Source organism: Globicephala melas, chromosome 3 (assembly GCF_963455315.2).
Source record: "Globicephala melas chromosome 3, mGloMel1.2, whole genome shotgun sequence".
Lineage (NCBI taxonomy): Eukaryota > Metazoa > Chordata > Mammalia > Artiodactyla > Delphinidae > Globicephala > Globicephala melas.
In genome coordinates, this window is record NC_083316.1 from 8765255 (window position 1) to 8790654 (window position 25400).

Below are 25400 nucleotides of genomic sequence, written 5' to 3' on the forward strand. Positions count from 1 at the left end.
TTCTCTATAAATCTCGCGTTAACTAAAAATTTTTAAAGTATTTTTTTAGGTCGGTAATATTTAAAGCAGCAGACACTTAAAGCTTGATTAAACTTTTTAATCAGAGACGTGATTAAAACTTTTATTTGCCATTTGTACTCCTTCGTTCTAAGTGATGAAAAAGCGTGTTCTCCTCTCAGTGCCGTAGCAGCAGTTGTAAAGTAACCCAAAGCCGCATTGCTTATTTACTGGTCTGCGGCCTTTTACTGCGCTTTGTGTCAGAGCTCCTAACAAGAGTAATAAATCACCCCAGTCTTAATTTTTAAAAGAAAAAAGAAAAAGCTCCTGCTTTCAGGGTGGGTTGGGAGGTCACAGCACTGGTCACCCCGTAGGCCAGCCCTCCTGTTTCCTCACCCCCTAGCCTCATCCTGCCTGCATTTTTCTTCACAAACGTGTGCTCTGGTCTTGATGCCGGTAAGATGGTCCTATTGAAGGTGGGCAAAGGGATGGCAGGGTCTACCCAGGAGCCATCCCAGGTGTCTGCTTGCTGGTGGGTGGAGTCACGTGGTCCTATGATGTTGTAACTGAGCAAGGGCTCGTGTGCCTGCAGTGCAGAAAGCCGTACTCTGACGGTGGTTGTTCACAGCAAAGTAAGGGTTTATTTGCAGGGCGCCAAGCAAGGAGTACCGGCAGCTTAGGCTCAGAAGAGCCGAACCTCCCGATGGCTTTTAGGCAACGGTTTTTAAAGATGGTGTTAGGAGAGAGGGTCATAGATTGCCTGACCAGCTTGTTGACCTTCTGATCAGCTGGTGGTGAGGTAACGGGGTGATGCTTCAGGAGTCTCAACCATCAACCTTTGGGTTCCAGCCGGTCTGGGATCTAGTACTTGTGGTCAGCATAGAGTCACCATCCTCCACTGGGAGGGGGTCTTAGTTTCTGCAGAACAACTCAAAGATATGCACCAGATTGTCACCTATATCCCTTCAGGAGGAACTCGGAGTCCTGTGACTCTGTTGTCCTGGTCATTAACTGCTTAAGTCTGCTCTTTGGAACCGGAGGAAGGCCTAGGAGACTAAAGCCTTTTTCTACAAACAAGAAACAGGGGACACAGATGGGCTTTTGCACCCGGGAAGACCTCACAGGGTCCTGCTCGGTTTCAATCCCCCCTTTTCTTTGATTTGCATCAATCCTGAGGAGAACAGGAGTGGGACAAGAAAGGGATTAAAGTTTTGGGTAGAGAGGTTCATCATAAATTGCGGGAGTGGGACTGGGTTTTAGGGGTCTTGGTTTCTGTGTGGGGCAGTTTCTTTCTGCCTGGCATCACAGTGGAATGTTCTCAGGCTGGGCCAGCACGGCAGGCCCCCCTTTGCCCTTTTGGCCTCATCATCTTGAGGGAAGCCCCTCCTCTGAGCCTCTCTGTCCTCATCTGTGAAATGGGAGTAATGACTTCTTCCCCACCTCCCTGAGGATGAAATACATCACTTTGTAAACTCTCTGGGGCTATACATATTTAAGGAATTACTGAGCTGAATTCCTTGCGACTAATCTCTAGCTGTTTTCCCCCTCACTCTAAAATGGAATTGATGATCATTGTTAGGGCACCACCTCACGGGGTTATTCTGGCAATAAAATGAGAAAATTTGTGTGAAGCACACACCCAGGGTCAGGCGCAGAGGGAGCATCTCAAGCAGGGGGAGATGCTGTTGCGCCATTATTTGATTTCATTATCTTAGTTTATTTTGTTTCTGTTCTTGGCACTGGGTTCAGCCGGTCTTGCTTGGCCCTACGAGCTCCCAGAGAGGCGGCATCCCCTCCAGTCTCAGTATCTTGAGGACCACGTTAAAATTCTTCCAGGCATCAGCCTGGGCTAGTAGCTCTGTGTAGACAACTTGCTTCTTTTTGTAAATAAACCTTCATTTGGGGATAATTTTAGGTGTATGGAAAAGCGACAGAGATAGTAGAGAGAGCACCCACAGAGCCCCGACTCAGCACCGCCCTCCCTCCCCTGACCATGTTAGCATCTTACCGAGAGGCAGAAACTGCACAATACAAGTCACTAAAGTCCAGACTTTATCCAGATGTCACCAGTTCTTCCACAGATGGCCCCTTTCTGTTCCAGCATCCCAGCCAGGCTCCCACACTGAGTTGTCACATGTCCCCAGTCTGTTCTGGTCCCCAGAAGTTGCTCAGTCTTCATGCCTTGTCCATGACTTGGTCTTGACACTGCCCAATGAACACTGGTCCCCCAACCTGAGCCCATCTGTCTTTTTCCTTGTGATTAGATTGGGGTTACAGGATTTGTTACAAACCTACTTTGGATTGTTTTTTTCTCCTGCTTTAGCTGAAGTGTTTTAGGGGATGCTGTAAGAAAAATAAATTCAGTAAGCGAAGACAGAGGCTTCGAAGATGAAAACCTTCTTGGAATTAAAAAAGATCCTAATTAAAATTAATCTCATTGGTGGTTCTTTTGACTCAGTGACAGTTTCATTTTTTTAAAGTGAGGTAGCCGTTTCCACAGGGTTTATCAATGACATCAGGGAGGGACGGTTCCTCCTAATTTAATGGTGATTAGGATGCTTTTGTGTTTTGGGGGGAGCTTCGTCTGCTTTTACTGCTTCTGGATCTAGTTATAATTGAGTGTAAATTAGCAATTCACTTTTACAGCCAAAACCTTTCGATGTCAATCGAGGCATTTTCCCCAATGAATTAATTTGAATTACAAACCCTCTTGTTTTCAGATTAATTGCCTTCTAATCAGTCTGGACCGTGCATGGGATTTGCTGTCATTTTTTCCCTGAGTCTGGTAGAGGTTTCAGGCATTTACAGATCACAGAACCTTTCAGATCTCGCGAGAGATGGGCCTGCTTGAGGGCAGTGTGTTCAATGCTCATGTGTTTTTTTTTCTTTTCCCTTAGTTATTTGGATAACAAATTTGGCATTAGGTTTTATATACCCTACCTTTCCTGTTCCTGTCAACGTGAGCACAACCCCATCAAAGTCTAGAATAATCCACACGAGTGCAGACCTCTCGTGCCTCTGTTCCTGAACTGTGGCTGGTCAGAGCAGAATGGCCAATAGAACCAACTTGGAAATCAGGACCCCTGGTTTCAAATTCCAGCCCCACCATTCAGGCTCTCTATACCCAGGGCCAGCCACCTCCTGCTCTGGGCCTGTTTCTTCTGTAAAATTCGGTGAATGTCAGTAGTTACTGCAGGAGGTCATGATGTGTATTGAGTGAGTTCACACTTCACAGCTCTCAGGGGCTCGCCTGGCATGGAGGAAGCCATCAGTCATTGTTGGTTGTCATTGTTATTGGTGACTTTATGTGTTCACTATTATGTGTTAAATGAATGAAAAACTATGGTATATTTTTCCCTTTGAAAATATCCTTGTGATCAGATACTTAAACTTTCTATGGAGGGTAACTCAGGTTTCTTCATCCTGGCACTGCTGATGTTTGGGGCCAGATAATTCTTCGTGGTCGGGCTGTCCTGTGGGTTGTTTAGCAGCATGCCTGGCCTCTGCACACTAGGTGACTGTAGCACCCCCCAGTTGTGATGATCAAAAATATCTCCAGTCATTGCCAGACGTCCCCTAGTGGGAAAGTGGCCTCTTGTTGAAAACCACTGATATAACGAATGTAAATGGGAAATGAAGGGAAAAGTGAAAAGAAAATCTGACGCCTTTCTCAGGGAGCTTTTGAGCTGCCCTCTAAGGCTTTTCTTGTTTAACTTACAGACTATTTTCATTTTTTACTGTTGCCACTAAGTTACCTTATACTTTTTCCCAGGGAAGTGGGTCACATTTTCTTCTTACAGATGAGTGTGTATGTTTTAAAAGAAAAAACAATACGTGATTGAATGCCTTTCCTGGGTTTGGTACATAGCAATAGGATACTTGTTGAAATGGTTAAACAATTTGCAACAGTATTTTAAAGTCTTCTTATTTCCGTTTGAATTTATCAATATTAAGAAGAACTAAGCCTGTAAAGATCCTAAAATCTGGATATTTCTTTCGGATTGATGTTTACAGAATCAGGTCATCCTGTGATCATTTTAAAAGCAAAAGGCACGAGCATTACTACATATTAATAGTTAGGATAAAACTGTGTATCTCATTCTCATTTTTTCAAGTGCCGTGTTCTTCTGAACCTGAGTGTCTTTCTGCACCTGGGTTGAATTTCCGAGTTGCAGTTTCATAATATTCAATAAGAACTATTTCCTTTTGGAAATAATGAATCATTGAATTGAATGCCCCCCTAGACTGTTTAGATTTTCCAATAGTTCATAACCTGTAGGTGCATATCAGCTCTTATCTTACCTTGTTGGGCAGAACGAAATAGTGTCAGAATTACCAGAACTCAGGCTTTTAATAGAAATATAACCAAGTTCTCCGGCTTCCCTGGTGATGCAGTGGTTAAGAATCCACCTGCCAATGCAGGGGACACGGGTTCGAGCCCTGGTCCTGGAGGATCCCACATGCCGCGGAGCAACTAAGCCCGTGGGCCACAACTACTGAGCCTGTGCTCTAGAGCCCGCAAGCCACAACTACTGAGCCCATGCACCACAACTACTGAAGCCCGTGCGCCTAGAGCCCGTGCTCCCCTACAAGAGAAGCCATCGCAAGGAGCAGCCCGCACACCGCAACGAAGAGTAGCCCCCGCTCGCCGCAACTAAAGAAAGCCCGCGCGCAGCAACGAAGACCCAGCGCAGCCAAGAATAAATAAATTAAATAAATAAATTTAAAAATATATATATATATATAACCAAGTTCTGAACAGCTGATATATTGGCTCTTTGGTTTTTGGCATCCCGAGGAGTAACGTCAGCTCTGCTGATGAGATCCCAGGGGTTGGGGATAGGGCTGCAGAGCCTTGTTAATTCAGTGGAATATTAATACCCCCAAGTGACAGGTGTATTTAATAAATGCTCTTAGAAGCCGTATGAGGGAAGCCGTGATTATCTCTGAAGAGAAGCAGAACCTGGTGGAGGTTGGCAGGTTCCAGACTGGCTTAAGAGAGCTGGCTTTCATACCTGAGGTGTTGGTGTCATTGCTGCGGCACTTGGGGAGCAAAAACAAGCAAACAGAAGCCTTGAATCTCCCTGGGATTCCGGGCAACAAAGCAGACGGAAAGGAAGGTGTAGGAGGCTCGTTTAATGAACAGAGAGCAGAGGCACTCCCGCTGTACATCGTGTGCTCATCCTTGTCTTAGGCAAGCCCTGACTATGTGTTTCTGGAAGGCCGAAGGATGTGATATCACCAGAGAGGTTTCTTTCTGTTTATAGAGGAAAACATGAATTTTCTGTGACTAAGTTGGAATAGTGTCAAGTTATTCGCAGAGAAAGGGCTAAAAATCAGGCATTTCATATCACCAAGGGCACCGTCTTAGCCTGGGCATCCACGAGAGCCAACCGTGGGGCAAGTTGTTTTGGAAAGTCACCCTTGGAAGCTGGTCAGGGATAAGGAAGCCAGATTGGGAAGACTGGAAAACGAACCAGTGTGAGCTCATTAGCTGGCTACCCTGCAGGCTGTGGGCTTGAGCCCTGCTGAGACCCTCTGAAAGACTGAAATGCCTGAGGGTAGGGTGGGATCACCCGCCCCACCCCCTTCAAGGGCTCTTCCCTGTGACCCTGCATCCTGAGTATACCCCAAGTGCCCAAGATACAGGCCACAGACAGCACAGGAGGAGGCCTGTAAGGACCGGTCCACAGTGGTCTTGTGGTGACTGTCACCGGCGGAAAAAGGCGATTCCCTCGGCTCTCGTCCTCTCGAAGAGAAAGAATTCAGTCCAGAGACATAGAGCAGTTTTAAGGAGCAAGCGTTTTTTATTAAGCAAAGCAAAAGTACACTCCGGAGAGAGAGAAGGGGCGCGGGGTTGTTTGGAAACTGGAAGCAGCCCCGCGGTAGGGCTGGGGTTGGTTTTTCAGAGTGGTGGAAATCCCCTGAGGTCCTGCATCATTTGACTGCCAAGCTGATCGACAGCTTTAGGTTATATAACTTCTTCCCTCTGCGCAGGCGCTTACCCACAGGCACCCGGGCAGAACCCACAGAAGGGTGATGGATGCAGAAACCACAATGCTAATTTATTACAAACACGGCGTAACGAACCCCGGGTTACTCTGAGTCACCTTTTAGGTCTTGGGATGCCTGCACCAAGCTGTGCTGGTGGTTTTATCTTGTTCAGTCTTGATAAGGCTGGAGACTTAATGGTCCTTGACCACAAAAGGGAGGCTCTCTGGGCATGTTCTAATCACCAGTGTCCAGATGGGTGAGGGAAAGATGACCCCGTCCAGGCTGGGGCAGGGACCCGCTCATGTCTAACTATCTGACATGACCAGAAGGGTCTCTCGGCAGGAGGGGGACCAGATTGGGGCTCTCAAGGGTAGATAACATGGGGATGGGGGCTTATAGATAAGATAACCTGGGGATGGGGGCTTATAGATAAGATAACATGGGGATGGGGGCTTATAGATAAATAGGAAAGGAAGCGACACACCCTGGGCTCTGCCTGCCTCCTGCTGGTCCCACGTACCTGGCCTTGACTGTTGGGGGAAAGCGTCCTAAGAATGAGCAACGGAAGGTAGATTGTTTTCCTTTAGTCCCTTTTAGAATGCTTTCTGCTTCCAGTAACAGAAATCCTGACTTGACGGTGGCTTAAAGAAAGCAAGTGTCTGTCTGTCTCGCCTCACTGGAAGTCACCATGCAGAGCTTGGCCCTGGACTCCGTGAGGACATCACAGACCCAGGTTTCTTCCTCTTGTCCACTCAGCTCCACACAGCCCCCCAGCCACCTGCCAGTGTGTTGACTGGTCACCTCATGACTGCACGATGGTCACCAGAGCTCCAGGCCTCAGATCCATCGGTCTCTTCGATCAGGGTGCAGCAGCCTTCTCTTTGGGGCTCACTGACCAGCTGCAAGGGAGACTGGGAGAATGGGGAACAACAAGGCAGGTCATCGAGGTCAGAACCATAATCCTCAGTGGGGTGGGGATATGTGTGATCCCCCAGGGGACATTTTCGGTTGTCACAACTGGTGGAACGCTACTGGCATCTAGTGCACAGAGAACAGGGATGCTGTTAAAAGCCCTACAGTCCCCCAAACAAATAGTCATCTGGCCCCAAATGTCAGTATGGCCAAGTTTTGAACCTCAGGGATAGAGCAGTCATGATGCATTGCCTAGAACTGAGCAGTTGCTGCCTTGAATAAAATAGAGGATTCTGTACAGACAGCTCACAGCACTTAACGTGGCAGCAAAGGGACTCATTGGCAGGAGCCCAGCCTTTGCACGGCTGGAGCCCTGGGCGAAACAACGTGGGGTGGGGGCATGAGGATGCCGGGCGTCTCTGGGGCAGGCGATGGGTACTTTGGCCTTTCAGAGGTGCGCCGTATTTTCTAAAAAGATACAAGTATAACGTGCTAATCGTCAGTACTTGCTTTTCATGATTGAATGACTATGCCCAGGCCTTTAATATTACCCTTAATAGTACTTTCTTAAGGAAGTGAATCCCTCATTTACAGCATGACTCAGATTCTCGAGCTGCATTACAGTCAGAATGGCCTCTATTCTTTACAGTGTTTGTATTTTCCAAGGTGATTTTGAAAAGGAAGAGGTGCACTCAACTTTTGACAGCTGTTCCTTTAGTTTTCCATTAGCATTTGAAAAATGTCTCTTTCAAGCAGCATTCATTAAGATTTTAATTTTTCAGTTTGCTCCTTTTTTAAGTGACGTGCAACGAATTAAGGTTTAATGTGTCATCTATTTTTTGCAATGACATTTTTACTGCCCCCTTTTCGTTTGAGTCCGTTTATAAATTGTACTGTAGCTAATGAGTTCCATCGTGATTTCCAGTTCCCAATAATTACCACTCTTCTGATACGTTCTTTAACGTGTCACAGAATTAAGAGCATTACCGGGCGAGCTCAGGTGAGCTGCGTCTGCCTCAGCCGTGGGGCCACTGAGGGCTATGGGGCGGGGAAGTTGCTGAGACCCCCTGCTGCTCTCGTTCGTATTCACCAGCCATCGCGTGTCGGACACCCAGGTCTGTGTGGGATGTAAATGCGGAAGCTTCTGCTGGGCCTGGTCCCTGGGTAGACTAGATAATTGCCCTACTTCCCACATTGCTCTGCCAGTGGAAATATGACTAATGGGACTTGAAATCCTGAATGATTTTTAACTGTGTATTCAGCTGAGATTGGACCAAGATTAATTGAACAGCAATCCCTGGTTAATTTCTATTTTACTACCAAGCTGAAACTTACGAACATTTCATCAAGTTGAGCTGAAGTTTAACTTTGCAATGTTAAGAGGGGGCAGTGGCTGGTAGGAGGAGATTAAGGAAGTGACCAGTGTAAGGGAGACCGTGAGGGTGTAGGAGATGCAGCCTCTGTCCTGCAGAAAGACAGAACCGATGGGAGATATATATTAAGAGATTTATTTTAGGGAATTGGCTCACGTGATTTGGGGGGTTGGTAAGCCTGGAATCTGTAGGACAGGCCAGTGGGCTGGAGACCTGGGCAGGAGTGGATGCTGCAGTCTTCAGGCTGAATTCTTTCTTCTCCAGGAAACTTCAACTTTTGCTCCTGAGACCTTGGACGAGGCTCACCCACATTTGGGGTGGTAATCTGGACTTAAAAGTCAACCAGTTGTGGATGCTAACCGCGCCTACAAAACAGCTTCACAGCGCATCTAGATTAGTGTTGGATTAAGTCCCTGAGTACTTGACCCTGGCCCTGTTGACACAGAAAAGTGTCACAGAGGAAGAGCCCCCCAGCACGGTGGTGGGAAGTGCAGGCAGCTGAGGGTCAGGACCCAGGTCTGAGCACTTCTCTCTTACCAGCTTCGAGGTCTCCAGCAGTGCCCTCAGCCACTGGGACCACCATCTATTCTGTAACAAACGTTTATTAAATGCATGCCTCCTACCAGCCAGAACTATATGTGTTAAGGAAGCAAAAATGACTAAGTTTTTGCTTAAACTGCCTCTGTCCTGGAGAAGCCCACGACCCACGACCAACTAACCACCAGCACGAAAAGTGAAGGACCACACGTTTCCTAAGATAAGAACCATAATCGTCCCCACAAGAGCTCTTGGAGGAAAAAGGGAGATGATAAATAAATAGGACACTGAATGCTTTGCCCGTGAGTTACTGTTAGTATTTTTAGAACATTCTAGTATCATCTGCCAAGTGTTACAAAGCACCTTTCTGGTCTGATTGTGCCTCCATTGCTGGAAAGCCATGAAATCTTATTTCTATAAAAAAATTCCACGATTTAGGTGCTGAGTTTAGGGGGTTTTATTTAGGAAAGATAAACCATTAAGTGGAACACTTAAAGGTCGGTTGTGGGGCTTCCCTGGTGGCGCAGTGGTTGGGAGTCCACCTGCCGATGCAGGGGACACGGGTTCGTGCCCCGGTCCGGGAAGATCCCACATGCCGCGGAGCGGCTGGGCCCGTGAGCCACGGCCGCTGCGCCTGCGCGTCCGGAGCCCGTGCTCCGCAACGGGAGAGGCCACAGCAGTGCGTACCGCAAAAACAAAAGGTCGGTTGTGTTACAATAGTAAACGCAAGAGGTGACGGTCAGGTGTGGGTTCATCCAGGTGGCCCAGCTCCAGGGTAGGGTCTGTTAGAAGGTTTTGGAAGTGTCGCCTTTGATCCATTTCACTGTCTTTTCGTTTTCTGCCTGTGGAAGGGAGGTCTTATTGCATCCACCCATTCCTGTTTCTACTTTGCGGTTTTCAGGGGCAGATGTCCACGCCAGGGACCCTCACCGCGGAATGTCGTCCCAGGAGTGGGCTACTTACACGGGACGGTTTGAAGCGGTCCACGTCATCCAGAGGCTGCTGGAGCGACCCTGCCCAGAGCAGTTTGGGGAAAAGTACAAGCCAGAGCTGCCGCTGGCCCCCGAGGCGGGTCCAAAGCCTGCGGGCTCCAAGAACTGCTTGCAGAGGCTCACCGCGTTTGTGCGGTCCATGCTTACCTCCCGCTTGCGCCAAGGCCTGGAGGATGGGGGCGTCCTGGACCACATGGTCAGGATGACCACGAGCCTCTACAGCCCCGCCGTGGCCGTCGTCTGCCAGACCATGTGCCCCGAGAACCCCCCCTGTGTGGGGAAAAGGCGGCTGGCGGTGCAGGAAATCCTGGCGGCACGGGGGCGCCCGGACACGCAAGCCCAAGAGAGGGACAAAGCGCAAGGCGCCGAGCAGCGATTCCGGACCTCCCAGACCGCGGGGGTCTCCAGAGAGGGGGCCCCCAGAGCCAGCTCCACGCCTTCTTCCCAGCTGCCAGCTGCCCCGCGGAAGGCCAGCCTCCTGTCCCTGCAGCTGCTGCGGCGGAGCAGCGTGCGGCCGGGCGTGGTCATCCCCAAGGTGCGCATCAGCAAGGCGCCCGCGCCCGCCTTCCAGCCCGAGCGGGCCGCGAAGGGCAGCACCAAGGACAGCACCCACCTGCAGCTCCCCAAGTGGCGGTACAAGGAGGCCAAGGAGGAAAGAAGGAAGGCGGAAGAGGCAGAGAAGCAGCGGCTGGCCACGGCGCACAAGGAGAAGCGGGCACCGTCCTGGAGGAAAAGGACGTGACGGGGTGGGTGGGTGCGGGTGTTGGGGGGGGGGGCGGCGGGGAGAAGGACGCAGAACCTCCGCCCGGCCCTTGCCTTTTACGCACCACACGTCCCAGTGCCCGCAGGCTCCTTCGGCCCGAGAAAGCGTTTGTGTTTGTTCAGGCTGCACCCAAGAGTGAATTGGGCATAGCACGAATCGATTTGCCTAAAACCAGTTCCCCTAGCAGTCAGTACACTTAGTGGGCGTTTTACCTAAAAGTTTATCTTTAGAACCTCAGTTAAGAAATTTTTGAGACCAGTTTGTCAGAAGGGCGTTTTCTGTATAATTCTGTGTTTTTAATCACAGTCAGATGTGCAGCACTTTACCAGCCCCATGCAAAGATGGGGCTCTTTGTACTTAGGATGGTTTTAATGCATTTGTCTGAAGACCCTTTGTTTAAAGTACCGTTTCTAGCAATGATTACTTGTGATATCTCTATGATTTCACACAGAATTAGTGGCATTCTCCCCCCTTTTGCTGTTTGTTTGGGTCTTTGCCTTTCCATCTCATGGGGGTGCCCATGAGCACTGCACGTTCTTAATTGGATTAAGTGATGCAGAATATTTCTTTCCATTTGATGGAGACATTTACTTTACAGCAAAACGATCAAGTAAGATAGAGGAATCAGATTTCCTTGTATCTTACTTTTTAAGCTCTCTTGTCCATCCAGTGCTAAAAAATGATGAAAACCCAGTTGTCAAAGTATGAGACTGCGTAGAGAAGCACGTCTTTATTGCTAGGACTAAACTCATTTTAAGCAAGGGATTTTCGATAAACTGTATACAAAGTCTTGAACATATTGACATAAGAAAAAAGTATTTAAGAAAATAGGGGCAAATCTAATAAATTATTACTAGAAATACAAAAGTAAGGTATGTGCTCTTAGATAAATTGAATTCAGATATCCTTAAAATGTAAAAAAGATGCAAAAAGCCTAAGGAACCCAGTGTTCTGCAGACTGCTGAAATGGGGGCAGGCGTAAATTTTTTAGAGAAACAGGGATTACAATCGAATACTTGAGCAAACATGTTTTAGGCAAATTTGCCTGGAGTGAGCTGGGTTGCTTCCTCCTCCTGACTCAATTCCAAGGAATCCCTGGTGTGGAATTACTTTCATTTTTCCTTTGATGACTGCCCCTGATCTTCACTTTACCCTTATGCCGACTTTGTAGAATTTCCAAGATGTTGGGCCTTCGGCAGAGCATGTATGTGATTTGCCCCGGGCCCTGAGCTCTCCGAGGGTTATCTCCAAAGCACTGAGAAATTCTAATGAATCTCTGGCCATCTGGGTTGCAGAGTCTCTCTCACATATGCACTACCAACAGCACTTTATTTAAATATTATTCTGCTCAGAAGCCATAGATTTAAAATATTACAGACCAGTTTGGAAGCTCTTTATTATAACTCTAGATTCGCAGGGGAAGTCGTGCTCCCTGGCTATGCGGTAATGAGCACGTGTCTGTCTCATTACGTGGGCGGGGTAGCACCACTCTCCCCCTTCTGCCCCATCCTTCAGAGTTGAGCATCTCACACTCACCTTCCCCCAAATCTCAATAAACAGACCATCAGGCTGCACCCAGACTGGTGGGAGACAGGCGTGACGATAATACAGCTCTTAAAGTCAGATTTTAGTGGGTTCCTCCCTCATCCCAGAAGGGCACAAGAAGAAAGGCACAGAGGTCTGGACCCACTTTGAGCATCACTGATGTAGTTGGCTGTTGGATCACTTTCGTGTCTAAGAGTTGAGGTTGGCCAAGTCCCCTTGGATGAGATGAAAGCTGGTCCCCGACGTGGAGAGAAACACCCGTTTCCCTGGCAGTCCAATCCATATCCTTTGAGATCATTTTCGTGTTTATGTATTTTCGTTGCTTTGAATGGTTAGCTGCATTTTTCTCACCAAGGAGTCAGCCCTCCTCCCTCCCCTCCAGTGTCGGTCAGGGATGCGGCACTGATGAGCAGTGTCCCCCCCAGCTCCGTCACCACATACATTCCCTGCTGACCCCTTTGCCTCCTTTTTTCCTTATTTGCTTTTTCTTTGTTTTGCCTGTTTTCTGCTCCAGATTTAGCTAAATGCCTTGATCATCCCTGGCACCACTACTCTGAGATCTAAAAAGGGCGGAAAAGCAAGGCAATGCTGAGAGATCAACAGTGCCCTGTGGAATTATCATGTCGTGCCCTCCCAACACCCAGGAGTGAATGAACGGCAGATTCCGCCGCTGCTTCTGTGCAGAATGTTGGCACAATTCCCCCACCTCCACCGCGCACTTTCCCCCTTTTTTTCTTTAGGGAGGGAGACTTGGTTTGCCCTCCTGGCGGGTGACAGCACCGCCCTGCTGTAGATCCCGTGTCTGCTTGCACTCCTGATGTCTGTTAACTGTAAATAGTGAATTTCAACTTGACAGGTACCCTCTCAGGGATTTATATATAAATACAGTTAGGGGAAGAGTTGAAGTATATTTTAATACTTTTTAATATCTGAGTGAGTTATGATTAAACTAGATGGAAGAAGTATTTCTAAGACAATGTCAGTTTTGCTGTTTTCTGGGGAGATGCCTGGGAATCACCCCTCGTGTTGAGATTTCTTGATTATTAGAAACTCGGGACTCTGGCAGCTGAAACGGCTTTGGAGTGGATGTGAAGTCACTTCAGTGCCTCTCAGTTGCCTCTTGTGGATGTGAACCCTTGTATTAAAAAAAAAATTGCAGCCTTTATGTACGTAGAGATGGCTGTGACAACACAGATGGACCGTTCATCGCTTTTACCTCTACAATTGTTTCCTCCCCATCTGATCCAGGGGTGTGTGGTGTGACAGTGACAGTGTTTTCTATCTGCTATTGTGAATCGTGTTCTACAGTCAGTCGAGCGCCAAGCTCACCGCTGGGAGTGGGGAGGGAAAAGCTGGAATGACCGCGTCATTCAGAGACCTTGCATGTCTTTGGCTACCTTTGAGAAATGCAACACGTGACACTGCGGACCTTCGTGACTTTTTCTGCAGCACCTCCCCACGAGCTCCTGGCGGCACTAGATGCCTCAGAAATAGGATTGGAAATTGCAGTAGTTCGTCATCTCAACTTCAGGCACCCCTGCTACTCACTCATTCTGCAGTGGAGGATGTGATGTCAGTTGGAAAGTGGGATTTGTGGATGCAGCGTGGCCGGTCCAGGCTGCCTCTGTCTGCTTCCTTCCGTGCTGTGGACGACCGGGTCTCTGGAAGTCCGCTGAGTGGAGATGAGGCTGTGAAACAATCCCGTGAGGGGGGCCACACCCCAATCCTGAAGTGGATGCAAAGCCTGCTGTCTCCAGGGAAGAATCATGGGTACCGAGTTATTATGAAGTAACCCCCCCCCCGAGGGGCCAATAAATGAGCTAAGACTAAGAAGTAGGGACGATTTGACTCTTGCGGCCTCTGGCAGGATCACAGGATTCCCCCCTTATCCACGCTGCATTAAGATGGAAGACTGTCTTTTCATCATTCACTTGAGCTCCACTAAAGGAGTTCTAGCCCTGACGGATGTCAGGTGCAGCGCTTACCCCCGGGTTCACTTGGAGACCTGTGCTCGCTCAGTTCCCATCCTGATACAATGCAGGTGTTCCCTGCAGTGCTAAGATTTATCAGGAACTATTGTAAGCTGCTAGTCGCAATCTATCTTTTATAGGATGAAGTGCTGACACACTTTTTCTTTTTCACAGTATTTGGGGAAATCCTAACGCGCCACCCAAGTGTTCCCTTGTGAGCCTTTTCGTCCCACGTGGGTGACTGTTTGGATTCTGCATTTGGCTGTGGGTGCCCGGCTCACAGGATCCCTCAGGGCCCTGGTCTGCATCTGGTCCTCGGTTTCCTCGGCGGCAGGCTCACGCTGGGCCCCTTTCAGCTGGGCCTGCAGGACAGTGGTCTTCTAGGGAAGGAATGGCAGAAGACCCACCACGACGGATCCTTTATAAAACAAAGTCCCCTTTGCGAAAACAGCTGGCATTGGGTACCTAATCATGGCAGCGGGAGGGAGGGCTGTTGCCATGAAGAACTTACAACAAAACAGCTCTTCCTGAAGACGCTGGTTGCTCTCCTCTCCGTGCATTTAGACTTTGTTTCAAACGTCCGTGTAACTCTTGAATCAGCTACTCACGGCTGTGCCCTTGAATTCACGTGTTTCTTCGTTAACATTTAAAATAAGAGGCTAAAACAATTCCTCTGGAGGTTTTTCGTTTTATTTTAAAGAAATGGAAAAAAACAAAAAACCACCACTGCCTGGTTTGATTTAGCTCATTTCTGAGGGACTCAGTTGAATGCCAGGGCTGCGTGCAAAACTCTCCTTACCCTGACCCAGCCTGAAATAAGGCTCATGTGAAAGGCACAGCCCTGCAGTGCTCTGATGGCCTCAGCTGCAGGTGGAGGTGTGTGATGTGATGTGAGTGTGCACACACACACACACACACACAGGAAGGAGTCCGGGTTTTGTGCTCACAGAGGGGACTGCCGTTGTGGCTCCCAGGTAATGTCTGGTGTGACCTGATTTGATGGCATGTAGTGGAGGATGGGACAGCCCAAGACCCCCACTGGGGGCCCTCCAGTGTGTCCCCTGTGGCACAGAACGCAGCCAGTGTGTCATAACGCAGGTCTTCTTGTCGCAAGGTGGTGTTGGCCTGGGCGGCTCATGTGGGAGCTCCTGGGCGAGGTTGTGTAGCCGGGCCTGGGCCATCGCTCTGCTTTTGGCTGCGTCCTTGGCGTGGAGGGGCAGAATCCAGAGAGGGTGCTTGGGGAGCTCCACCAGGCATTCACCCCATGGCACCAGGCTAGCCACAGAATCAGCATCTTACCCTGCGGAGGCACTGAGATGTTCCCAAGTCTGCCCGAGTATCAGTACTCTAAACACTAACACAGTCTGGTTTTTGAGAGAATCATTTCATCATGATGGGACACCTTTATATTGTTTTTGAAGAAAATGAAGACGAGAAACAAAATGAAACCAGCGGTTGCAGGCACGGCAGTGGCCTGTGTTGGTTTGACGCTTTATGAAATTTTGGGAGGTCGCATTGAAGCACTTTAACACCAGCTTTTGAGCAGAAGTTCTAGAAGCTGGTTTGGAACCTCACAGCTCTGTCAAACAGGATGAAAACCAGAAAAGGATGCTATAAACCTGGCCGTGTTACCAGCAGCCCTGTGAGCCTCTCGGCCATCCTAAGGAATTTGAATAATAGACCCCATTCAAACAAACAGGCAAAGCTAATCTCATTGGAATTCTCTTCATTCAAATCCTTGTTCTGACTCTCATGTATTGGGTGTCTGAGAATGTGTGTTTTTAACAAGGGTGACTTAAGAACTGTATGGACTCTGCACAGGTGCCTGGTTTCAGGTTATGTCATGTTGGTATAAGCTTTGTTTTCTGAATGTAAAACTATTTTCATTGTCATTTCTAAAAATCCCGTAGATTTCCGGATATTGTAAAAATGTTGAATAAGGATATAGTTGTGTAAATTTCATAGTGTTTTATTTTGAGGTGAGAGTTTTGTTACAGTTTATAAAAGATATTTTTCTATTTAGACCTCAGGGCTATTTGGGGATCTACAAATAAATGTGACCCCAGCAGTTTCAATTCTTGATACCCAAAAGGTTAATAACCATCTTTAAGTTGAATAGGATATATTATTCAGCAGAAGGAATGTGTCTTTCCCTTTTAGCTTCTCTTTTAACAAACTCTGTATCTAAAGTTTAAAACATTGCAAAAAGGATATGGGTCATGTAAAAATGTGGGGAAGTTTTGGCTACGGAATTTAAAATCACTTGTGAAATAAAGTCTTATGGTACAACGGTGTGATACTTGGATAAACCTAAGTGTGTGTAAATTAGAAAATGATACAATGATACCAGTGTTTTTAGTGTTACTTATTTTGATCGAAATAGATGTGCACTTCCTTCATCTGACACACTTTTATTTTTCACATTTCAAAAGTAAGACTTTTAAATTCATGAGCTATCTGTGAATACCTCTGCACGTGTTAAAATAATCTCTTTACATTCTGCCTCTTCTCAGAAGTACCCACTGGTAGGGAGGCATCCTTCAGCTGTGTTTCTGTGGATTTATTTACCTGTGTATATAGAAACAAGTTTAGTTTTGTTATTTATTTATTATTATTATATATATTATATAATATGTTATATAATATAGTTATATACTATATAATATATACATTTATAATATAATTTTTTTGTTCATTTAGTTTATTTTTTATTAGTTGGTTTACAATGTTGTATTAGTTTCAGGTGTACAGCAAAGTGATTCAGATATAGATATACTTTTTCAGTATAAAGTATATATATATATATATATATATACTTTTTCAGATTCTTTTCCATTATAGCTTTTTTTTTTTTTTTTTTAACATCTTTATTGGGGTATAATTGCTTTACAATGGTGTGTTAGTTTCTGCTTTATAACAAAGTGAATCAGTCATACATAAACATATGTTCCCATATGTCTTCCCTGTTGCGTCTCCCTCCCTCCCACCCTCCCCATCCCACCCCTCCAGGCTGTCACAAAGCACCGAGCCAATATCCCTGTGCCATGCGGCTGCTTCCCACTAGCTATCTACCTTACTGCGTTTGTTAGTGTGTATATGCCCATGACTCTCTCTCGCCCTGTCACAGCTCACCCTTCCCCCTCCCCATAACCTCAAGTCCGTTCTCTAAGAGGTCTGCGTCTTTATTCCTGCTTTACCCCTAGGTTCTTCATGACATTTTTTTCTTAAATTCCATATATATGTGTTAGCATACTGTATTTGTATTTTTCTTTCTGACTTACTTCACTCTGTATGACAGACTCTAGGTCTATCCACCTCATTACAAATAGCTCAATTTCGTTTCTTTTTATGGCTGAGTAATATTCCATTGTATATATGTGCCACATCTTCTTTATCCATTCATCTGGTGATGGGCACTTAGGTTGTTTCCATCTCCGGGCTATTGTAAATAGAGCTGCAATGAACATTTTGGTACATGACTCTTTTTGAATTTTGGTTTTCTCAGGGTATATGCCCAGTAGTGGGATTGCTGGGTCATATGGTAGTTCTATTTGTAGTTTTTTAAGGAACCTCCATACTGTTCTCCATAGTGGCTGAACCAATTCACATTCCCACCAGCAGTGCAAGAGTGTTCCCTTTTCTCCACACCCTCTCCAGCATTTATTGTTTCTAGATTTTTTGATGATGGCCATTCTGACTGGTGTGAGATGATATCTCATTGTAGTTTTGATTTGCATTTCTCTAATGATTAATGATGTTGAGCATTCTTTCATGTGTTTGTTGGCAGTCTGTATATGTTCTTTGGAGAAATGTCTATTTAGGTCTTCTGCCCATTTTTGGATTGAGTTGTTTGTTTTCTTGTTATTGAGCTGCATGAGCTGCTTGTAAATTTTGGAGATTAATCCTTTGTCGGTTGCTTCATTTGCAAATATTTTCTCCCATTCTGAGGGTTGTCTTTTGGTCTTGTTTACGGTTTCCTTTGCTGTGCAAAAGCTTTGAAGTTTCATTAGGTCCCATTTGTTTATTTTTGTTTTTATTTCCATTACTCTAGGAGGTGGGTCAGAAAGGATCTTGCTTTGATTTATGTCATAGAGTGTTCTGCCTATGTTTTCCTCTAAGAGTTTGATAGTTTCTGGCCTTACATTTAGGTCTTTAATCCATTTTGAGCTTATTTTTGTGTATGGTGTTAGGGAGTGATCTAATCTCATACTTTTACATGTACCTGTCCAGTTTTCCCAGCACCACTTATTGAAGAGGCTGTCCTTTCTCCATTGTACATTACTGCCACCTTTATCAAAGATAAGGTGTCCATATGTGCATGGGTTTATCTCTGGGCTTTCTATCCTGTTCCATTGATCTATCTTTCTGTTTTTGTGCCAGTACCATACCGTCTTGATGACTGTAGCTTTGTAGTATTGTCTGAAGTCAGGGAGCCTGATTCCTCCAGTTCCTTCTTTCGTTCTCAAGATTGCTTTGGCTATTCGGGGTCTTTTGTGTTTCCATACAAATTGTGAAAGTTTTTGTTCTAGTTCTGTGAAAAATGCCAGTGGTAGTTTGATAGGGATTGCATTGAATCTGTAGATTGCTTTGGGTAGTAGAGTCATTTTCACAATGTTGATTCTTCCAATCCAAGAACATGGTATATCTCTCCATCTATTTATATCATCTTTAATTTCTTTCATCAGTGTCTTATAATTTTCTGCAAACAGGTCTTTTGTCTCCTTAGGTAGGTTTATTCCTAGATATTTTATTCTTTTTGTTGCAATGGTAAATGGGAGTGTTTTCTTGATTTCACTTTCAGATTTTTCATCCTTAGTGTATAGGAATGCCAGAGATTTCTGTGCATTAATTTTGTATCCTGCCACTTTACCAAATTCATTGATTAGCTCTAGTAGTTTTCTGGTAGCATCTTTAGGGTTCTCTATGTATAGGATCATGTCATCTGCAAACAGTGACAGCTTTACTTCTTCTTTTCCAATTTGGATTCCTTTTATTTCCTTTTCTTCTCTGATTGCTGTGGCTAAAACTTCCAAAACAATGTTGAATAATAGTGGTGAGAGTGGGCAACCTTGTCTTGTTCCTGATCTTAGTGGAAATGCTTTCAGTTTTTCACCATTGAGGATGATGTTTGCTGTGGGCTTGTCATATATGGCCTTTATTATGTTGAGGAAAGTTCCCTCTATGCCTACTTTCTGCAGGGTTTTTATCATAAATGGGTGTTGAATTTTGTCAAAAGCTTTCTCTGCATCTATTGAGATGATCATATGGTTTTTCTCCTTCAATTTGTTAATATGGTTTATCACATTGATAGATTTGCGTATATTGAAGAATCCTTGCATTCCTGGAATAAACCCCACTTGATCATGGTGTATGATCCTTTTAATGTGCTGTTGGATTCTGTTTGCTAGTATTTTGTTGAGGATTTTTGCATCTATGTTCATCAGTGATATTGGCCTGTAGTTTTCTTTCTTTGTGACATCCTTGTCTGGTTTTGGTATCAAGGTGATGGTGGCCTCGTAGAAGGAGTTTGGGAGTGGTCCTCCCTCTGCTATATTTTGGAAGAGTTTGAGAAGGATAGGTGTTAGCTCTTCTCTAAATGTTTGATAGAATTCGCCTGTGAAGCCATCTGGTCCTGGGCTTTTCTTTGTTGGAAGATTTTTAATCACAGTTTCAATTTCAGTGCTTGTGATTGGTCTGTTCATATTTTCTATTTCTTCCTGATTCAGTCTTGGCAGGTTGTGCATTTCTAAGAATTTGTCCATTTCTTCCAGATTGTCCATTTTATTGGCATAGAGTTGCTTGTAGTAATCTCTCATGATCTCTTTTATCTCTGCAGTGTCAGTTGTTACCTCTCCTTTTTCATTTCTAATTCTATTGATTTGAGTCTTCTCCCTTTTTTTCTTGATGAGTCTGGCTAGTGGTTTATCTATTTTGTTTATCTTCTCAAAGAACCAGCTTTTAGTTTTATTGATCTTTGCTATTGTTTCCTTCATTTCTTTTTCATTTATTTCTGATCTGATTTTTATGATTTCTTTCCTTCTGCTAGCTTTGGGGTTTTTTTGTTCTTCTTTCTCTAATTGCTTGAGGTGCAAGGTTAGGTTGTTTATTCGAGATGTTTCCTGCTTCTTAAGGTGGGCTTGTATTGCTATAAACTTCCCCCTTAGAACTGCTTTTGCTGCATCCCACAGGTTTTGGGTCGTTGTGTCTCCATTGTCATTTGTTTCTAGGTATTTTTTGATTTCCTCTTTGATTTCTTCAGTGATCTCTTCATTATTAAGTAGTGTACTGTTTAGCCTCCATGTGTTTGTATTTTTTACAGATCTTTTCCTGTAATTGATATCTAGTCTCATGGCGTTGTGGTCAGAAAAGATACTTGATACAATTTCAATTTTCTTAAATTTACCAAGGCTTGATTTGTGACCTAAGATATGATCTATCCTGGAGAATGTTCCATGAGCACTTGAGAAAAATGTGTATTCTGTTGTTTTTGGATGGAGTGTCCTATAAATATCAATTAAGTCCATCTTGTTTAATGTATCATTTAAAGCTTGTGTTTCCTTATTTATTTTCATTTTGGATGATCTGTCCATGGGTGAAAGTGGGGTGTTTAAGTCCCCTACTATGAATGTGCTACTGTCGATTTCCCCTTTTATGGCTGTTAGTATTTGCCTTATGTATTGAGGTGCTCCTATGTTGGGTGCATAAATATTTACAATTGTTATATCTTCTTCTTGGATCGATCCCTTGATCATTATGTAGTGTCCTTCTTTGTCTCTTTTAATAGTCCTTATTTTAAAGTCTATTTTGTCTGATATGAGAATTGCTACTCCAGCTTTCTTTTGGCTTCCATTTGCATGGAATATCTTTTTCCATCCCCTTACTTTCAGTCTGTATGTGTCTCTAGGTCTGAAGTGGGTCTCTTGTAGACAGCATATATAAGGGTCTTGTTTTTGTATCCATTCAGCTAATCTGTGTCTTTTGGTGGGAGCATTTAGTCCATTTACATTTAAGGTAATTATCGATATGTATGTTCCTATTCCCATTTTCTAAATTGTTTTGGGTTCGTTATTATAGGTCTTTTCCTTCTCTTGTGTTTCTTGCCTAGAGAAGATCCTTTAGCATTTGTTGTAAAGCTGGTTTGGTGGTGCTGAACTCTCTCAGCTTTTGCTTGTCTGTAAAGGTTTTAATTTCTCCATCAAATCTGAATGAGATCCTTGCTGGGTAGAGTAGTCTTGGCTGCATGTTTTTCTCCTTCATCACTTTCAGTATGTCCTGCCACTCCCTTCTGGCTTGTAGGGTTTCTGCTGAGAGATCAGCTGTTAACCTTATGGGGATTCCCTTATGTGTTATTTGTTGTTTTTCCCTTGCTGCTTTTAATATGCTTTCTTTGTATTTAATTTTTGACAGTTTGATTAATATGTGTCTTGGCGTATTTCTCCTTGTATTTATCTTGTATGGGACTCTCTGTGCTTCCTGGACTTGATTAACTATTTCCTTTCCCATATTAGGGAAGTTTTCAACTATAATCTCTTCAAATATTTTCTCAGTCCCTTTCTTTTTCTCTTCTTCTTCTGGAACCCCTATAATTCGAATGTTGGTGCGTTTAATGTTGTCCCAGAGGTCTCTGAGACTGTCCTCAGTTCTTTTCATTCTTTTTTCTTTATTCTGCTCTGCAGTAGTTATTTCCACTATTTTATCTTCCAGGTCACTTATCCGTTCTTCTGCCTCAGTTATTCTGCTATTGATCCCATCTAGAGTACTTTTAATTTCATTTATTGTGTTGTTCATCGTTGCTTGTTTCATCTTTAGTTCTTCTAGGTCCTTGTTAACTGATTCTTGCATTTTGTCCAATCTATTGTCCATTCTATCTCCAAGATTTCGGATCAACCTTACTATCATTATTCTGAATTCTCTTTCAGGTAGACTGCCTATTTCCTCTTCATTTGTTAGGTCTGGTGCATTTTTATCTTGCTCCTTTATCTGCTGTGTGTTTTTCTGTCTTCTCATTTTGCTTATCTTACTGTGTTTGGGGTCTCCTTTTTGCAGGCTGCAGGTTTGTAGTTCCTCCTGTTTTTGATGTCTGTCTCCAGTGGCTAAGGTTGGTTCAGTGGGTTGTGTAGGCTTCCTGGTGGAGGGGGCTAGTGCCTGTGTTGTGGTGAATGAGGCTGGATCCTGTCTCTCTAGTGGGCAGGTTCACGTCTGGTGGTGTGTTTGGGGGTGTCTGTGGCCTTATTATGATTTTAGGCAGCCTCTCTGCTAATGGGTGGGGTTGTGTTCCTGTTTTGCTAGTTGTTTGGCATAGGTTTTCCAGCACTGTGGCTTGCTGGTCGTTGAGTGAAGCTGGGTGCTGGTGTTAAGATGGAGGTCTCTGGGAGATTTTCGCTGTTTGATATTATGTGGAGCTGGGAGGTCTCTTGTTGATCAGTGTCCTGAAGTTGGCTGTCCTACCTCAGAGGCAGAGCCCTGCCTCCTGGCTGGAGCACCAAAAGCTTTTCATCCACAGGCTCAGGATAAAAGGGAGAAAAAGTAGAGGGAATTAGTAGAAGTATGAGGAAAGAAAGAAGGAAAGGAGGGTAGGAAGGAAGGAAGAAAGAAAGAAGCAAAGAAGGAAAGAAGGCAAGAAGGAAAGAAGGGAGGGAGGGAGGGAGGAGGGGAGGAAGGAGGGAAAGAAGGAAAAAAGACAGAAAGAAAGAAGATACAGTAAAAATAAAATACAGTATAATAAAGTTATTGAATTAAAAACTTCTTATTTAGAAAAAAAAAAAAAAAAAGGGACGGAAAGAACCTAGGACAAATGTTGGCAGCAAAGCTATACAGACAAAATCTTACACAGAAGCATACACATACACCCTCACTAAAAGAGGTAAATGGGGAAAAATCCTAAATCTTGCTGTCAGAGACCACCTCCTCAATTTGGGATGATTCGTTGTCTAAAGGAGGGAAGGAAGGACGGAAAGAAAGAAAGAAAGAACGAAGGTAAAGTATAATAAGGTTATTAAAATTAATTATTAAGAAAAAAATTTAAAAAAAAAACATGGACGGATAGAACCCTAGGACAAATGGTGGAAGCAAGACTATACAGACAAGATCTCACACAGAACCATACACATACACGTTCGCAAAAAGAGGAAAGGGGAAAAAATCATAGATCTTGCTCCTAAAGTCCACTTCCTTAATTTGGGATGATTGGTTGTCTATTCAGGTATTCCACAGATGCAGGGTACATCAAGTTGATTGTGGAGCTTTAATCCGCTGCTTCTGAGGCTGCTGGGGGGGATTTCCCTTTCTCTTCTTTGTTCTCACAGCTCCCAGGGCTAAGCTTTGGATTTGGCCCTGCCACTGCGTGTAGATCGCTGGAGGGCGTCTGTTTTTTGCTCAGACAGGATGGGGTTAAAAGAGCCGCTGATTGGGGGCTCTGGCGCACTCAGGCCGGCGGGGACGGAGGGGCACAGAGTGCGGGGCGGGCCTGCGGTGGCAAAGGCCGGCGTGACTTTGCACCAGACTGAGGCGCGCTGTGCGCTCTCCCGGGGAAGTTGTCCCTGGATCCCGGGTACCCGGCAGTGGCGGGCTGCACAGCCTCCGCGGAAGAGGGGTGTGGAGAGTGACCTGTGCTCGCACACAGGCCCCTCGGTGGCGGCAGCAGCAGCCTTAACGTCTCCCGCCCGCCTCTGGGGTCCGCGCTTTTAGCCGCGGCTTGCGCCCGTCTCTGGATTCCGCGCTTTCAGCCGCGGCTCGCGCCCGTCTCTGGATTCCGCGCTTTCAGCCGCGGCTCGCGCCCGTCTCTGGATTCCGCGCTTTCAGCAGCGGCTCGCGCCCGTCTCTGGATTCCGCGCTTTCAGCCGCGGCTCGCGCCCGTCTCTGGATTCCGCGCTTTCAGCCGCGGCTCGCGCCCGTCTCTGGGGTCCGCACTTTCAGCCGCGGCTCGCGCCCGTCTCTGGGGTTCGCGCTTTTAGCCGCGGCTCGCGCCCGTCTCTGGAGTTCCTTTAAGCAGCGTTCTTAAACCCCTCTCCTCATGCCCCAGGAAACAAAGAGGGAAGGAAAAGTCTCCTGCCTCTTCGGCAGGTGCAGACTTTTCCCCGGACTCCCTCCCGGCTAGCTGTGGTGCACTAACCCCTTCAGGCTATGTTCAAGCCGCCAACCCCAGTCCTCTCCCTGCGCTCCGGCCTCAGCTCTCAGCCCCGCCCGCCCCGGCGGGTGAGCAGACAAGCCTCTCGGGCTGGTGAGTGCCGGTCGGCACCGATCCTCTGTGCGGGAATCTCCCCGCTTTGCCCTCCGCACCCGTTGCTGTGCACTCCGCAGCTTCGAAGCTCCCCCCTCCGCCTCCCGCAGTCTCCGCCCTCGAAGGGGCTTCCTAGAGTGTGGAAACTTTTCCTCCTTCACAGCTCCCTCCCACTGGTGCAGGTGCCGTCCCTATTCTTTTGTCTCTGTTTTTTCTTTTGCCCTACCCAGGTACGTGGGGAGTTTCTTGCCTTTTGGGAGGTCTGAGGTCTTCTGCCAACCTTCAGTAGGTGTTCTGTAGGAGTTGTTCCACGTGTAGATGTATTTCTGGTGTATCTGTGGGGAGGAAGGTGATCTCCGCGTCTTACTCTTCCGCCATCTTCCCACTTGTCTCTCCATTATAGCTTATTACAAGATAACTGAGTACAGTTCCCTGTGCTAAACAGTAGGTCCTTGTTGTTCATCTGTTTTATATGTAGTAGTGTGTATCCGTTAATCCCAAGCTCCTAATTTCTCCCTCTGCCCCTTCCCCTTTAGTAACCATAAGTTTGTCTTCCATGTCTGTGGGTCCATTTCTGTTCTGTAAATAAGTTCATTTGTATCATTTTTTTTAGGTTCCGCATATAAGTGATATCATGATATTTGTCTTTTCTCTGTTTGACATAGAAATATATTTTTAATGTTTTCTCCCCTTCGTGTGATGTACAGTGTGGTATATACAGTTTCACCCAGGGTTCTTGTTGATTGCTGTGTAGTGTTCCTCTGCAGAGCTGCACTTTGGTACGTTTAACCATGACCTCATGACGGACTGTTAGAGTCTTTTCAGTTCTTACCACTTGTAAGTAATGAAGCGCCTTCATCCGACTTACCTATTTGTATACACGAGTGAATGTTTCTCTAAGACAAGCGTGTAGAAGTGGGACTTGCCGGTAGAAGGGAAGACGAGTTTTATTTCAGTAGTCACTGCTGTGTTGCCCTTTTCAAAGCCTGCTGAATATTCACCTGTCGACAATGGACAAAAGAGGCCCCTTTCCCCCTGCAGCGCACTTGCTGCTTGCCAGTCTGATGGTTAAGAAATTGTATCTCGTTTTAATTGCCT

The 25400-nt window shown here is 45.8% G+C and overlaps 1 protein-coding gene across 3 annotated transcripts in view; it reads left to right on the forward strand.

Annotated features, from left to right (window-relative positions):
• Positions 1 to 25400, forward strand: part of ANKRD33B (ankyrin repeat domain 33B) — a 126275-nt gene that overhangs the window by 76246 nt on the left and 24629 nt on the right. The window contains exons 4-5 of one of the 3 annotated variants that reach the window (XM_030856573.2): positions 9715 to 10551; positions 12628 to 16866. In XM_030856573.2, coding sequence (XP_030712433.2) covers positions 9715 to 10547 — 833 coding nt within the window. In that variant the 3' untranslated portion in view covers positions 10548 to 10551; positions 12628 to 16866. Of the gene's footprint in view, positions 1 to 9714; positions 10552 to 12627; positions 16867 to 25400 lie in introns of those variants that run through there. The other 2 variants (XM_030856575.2, XM_060295655.1) reach the window with 2 other exon arrangements.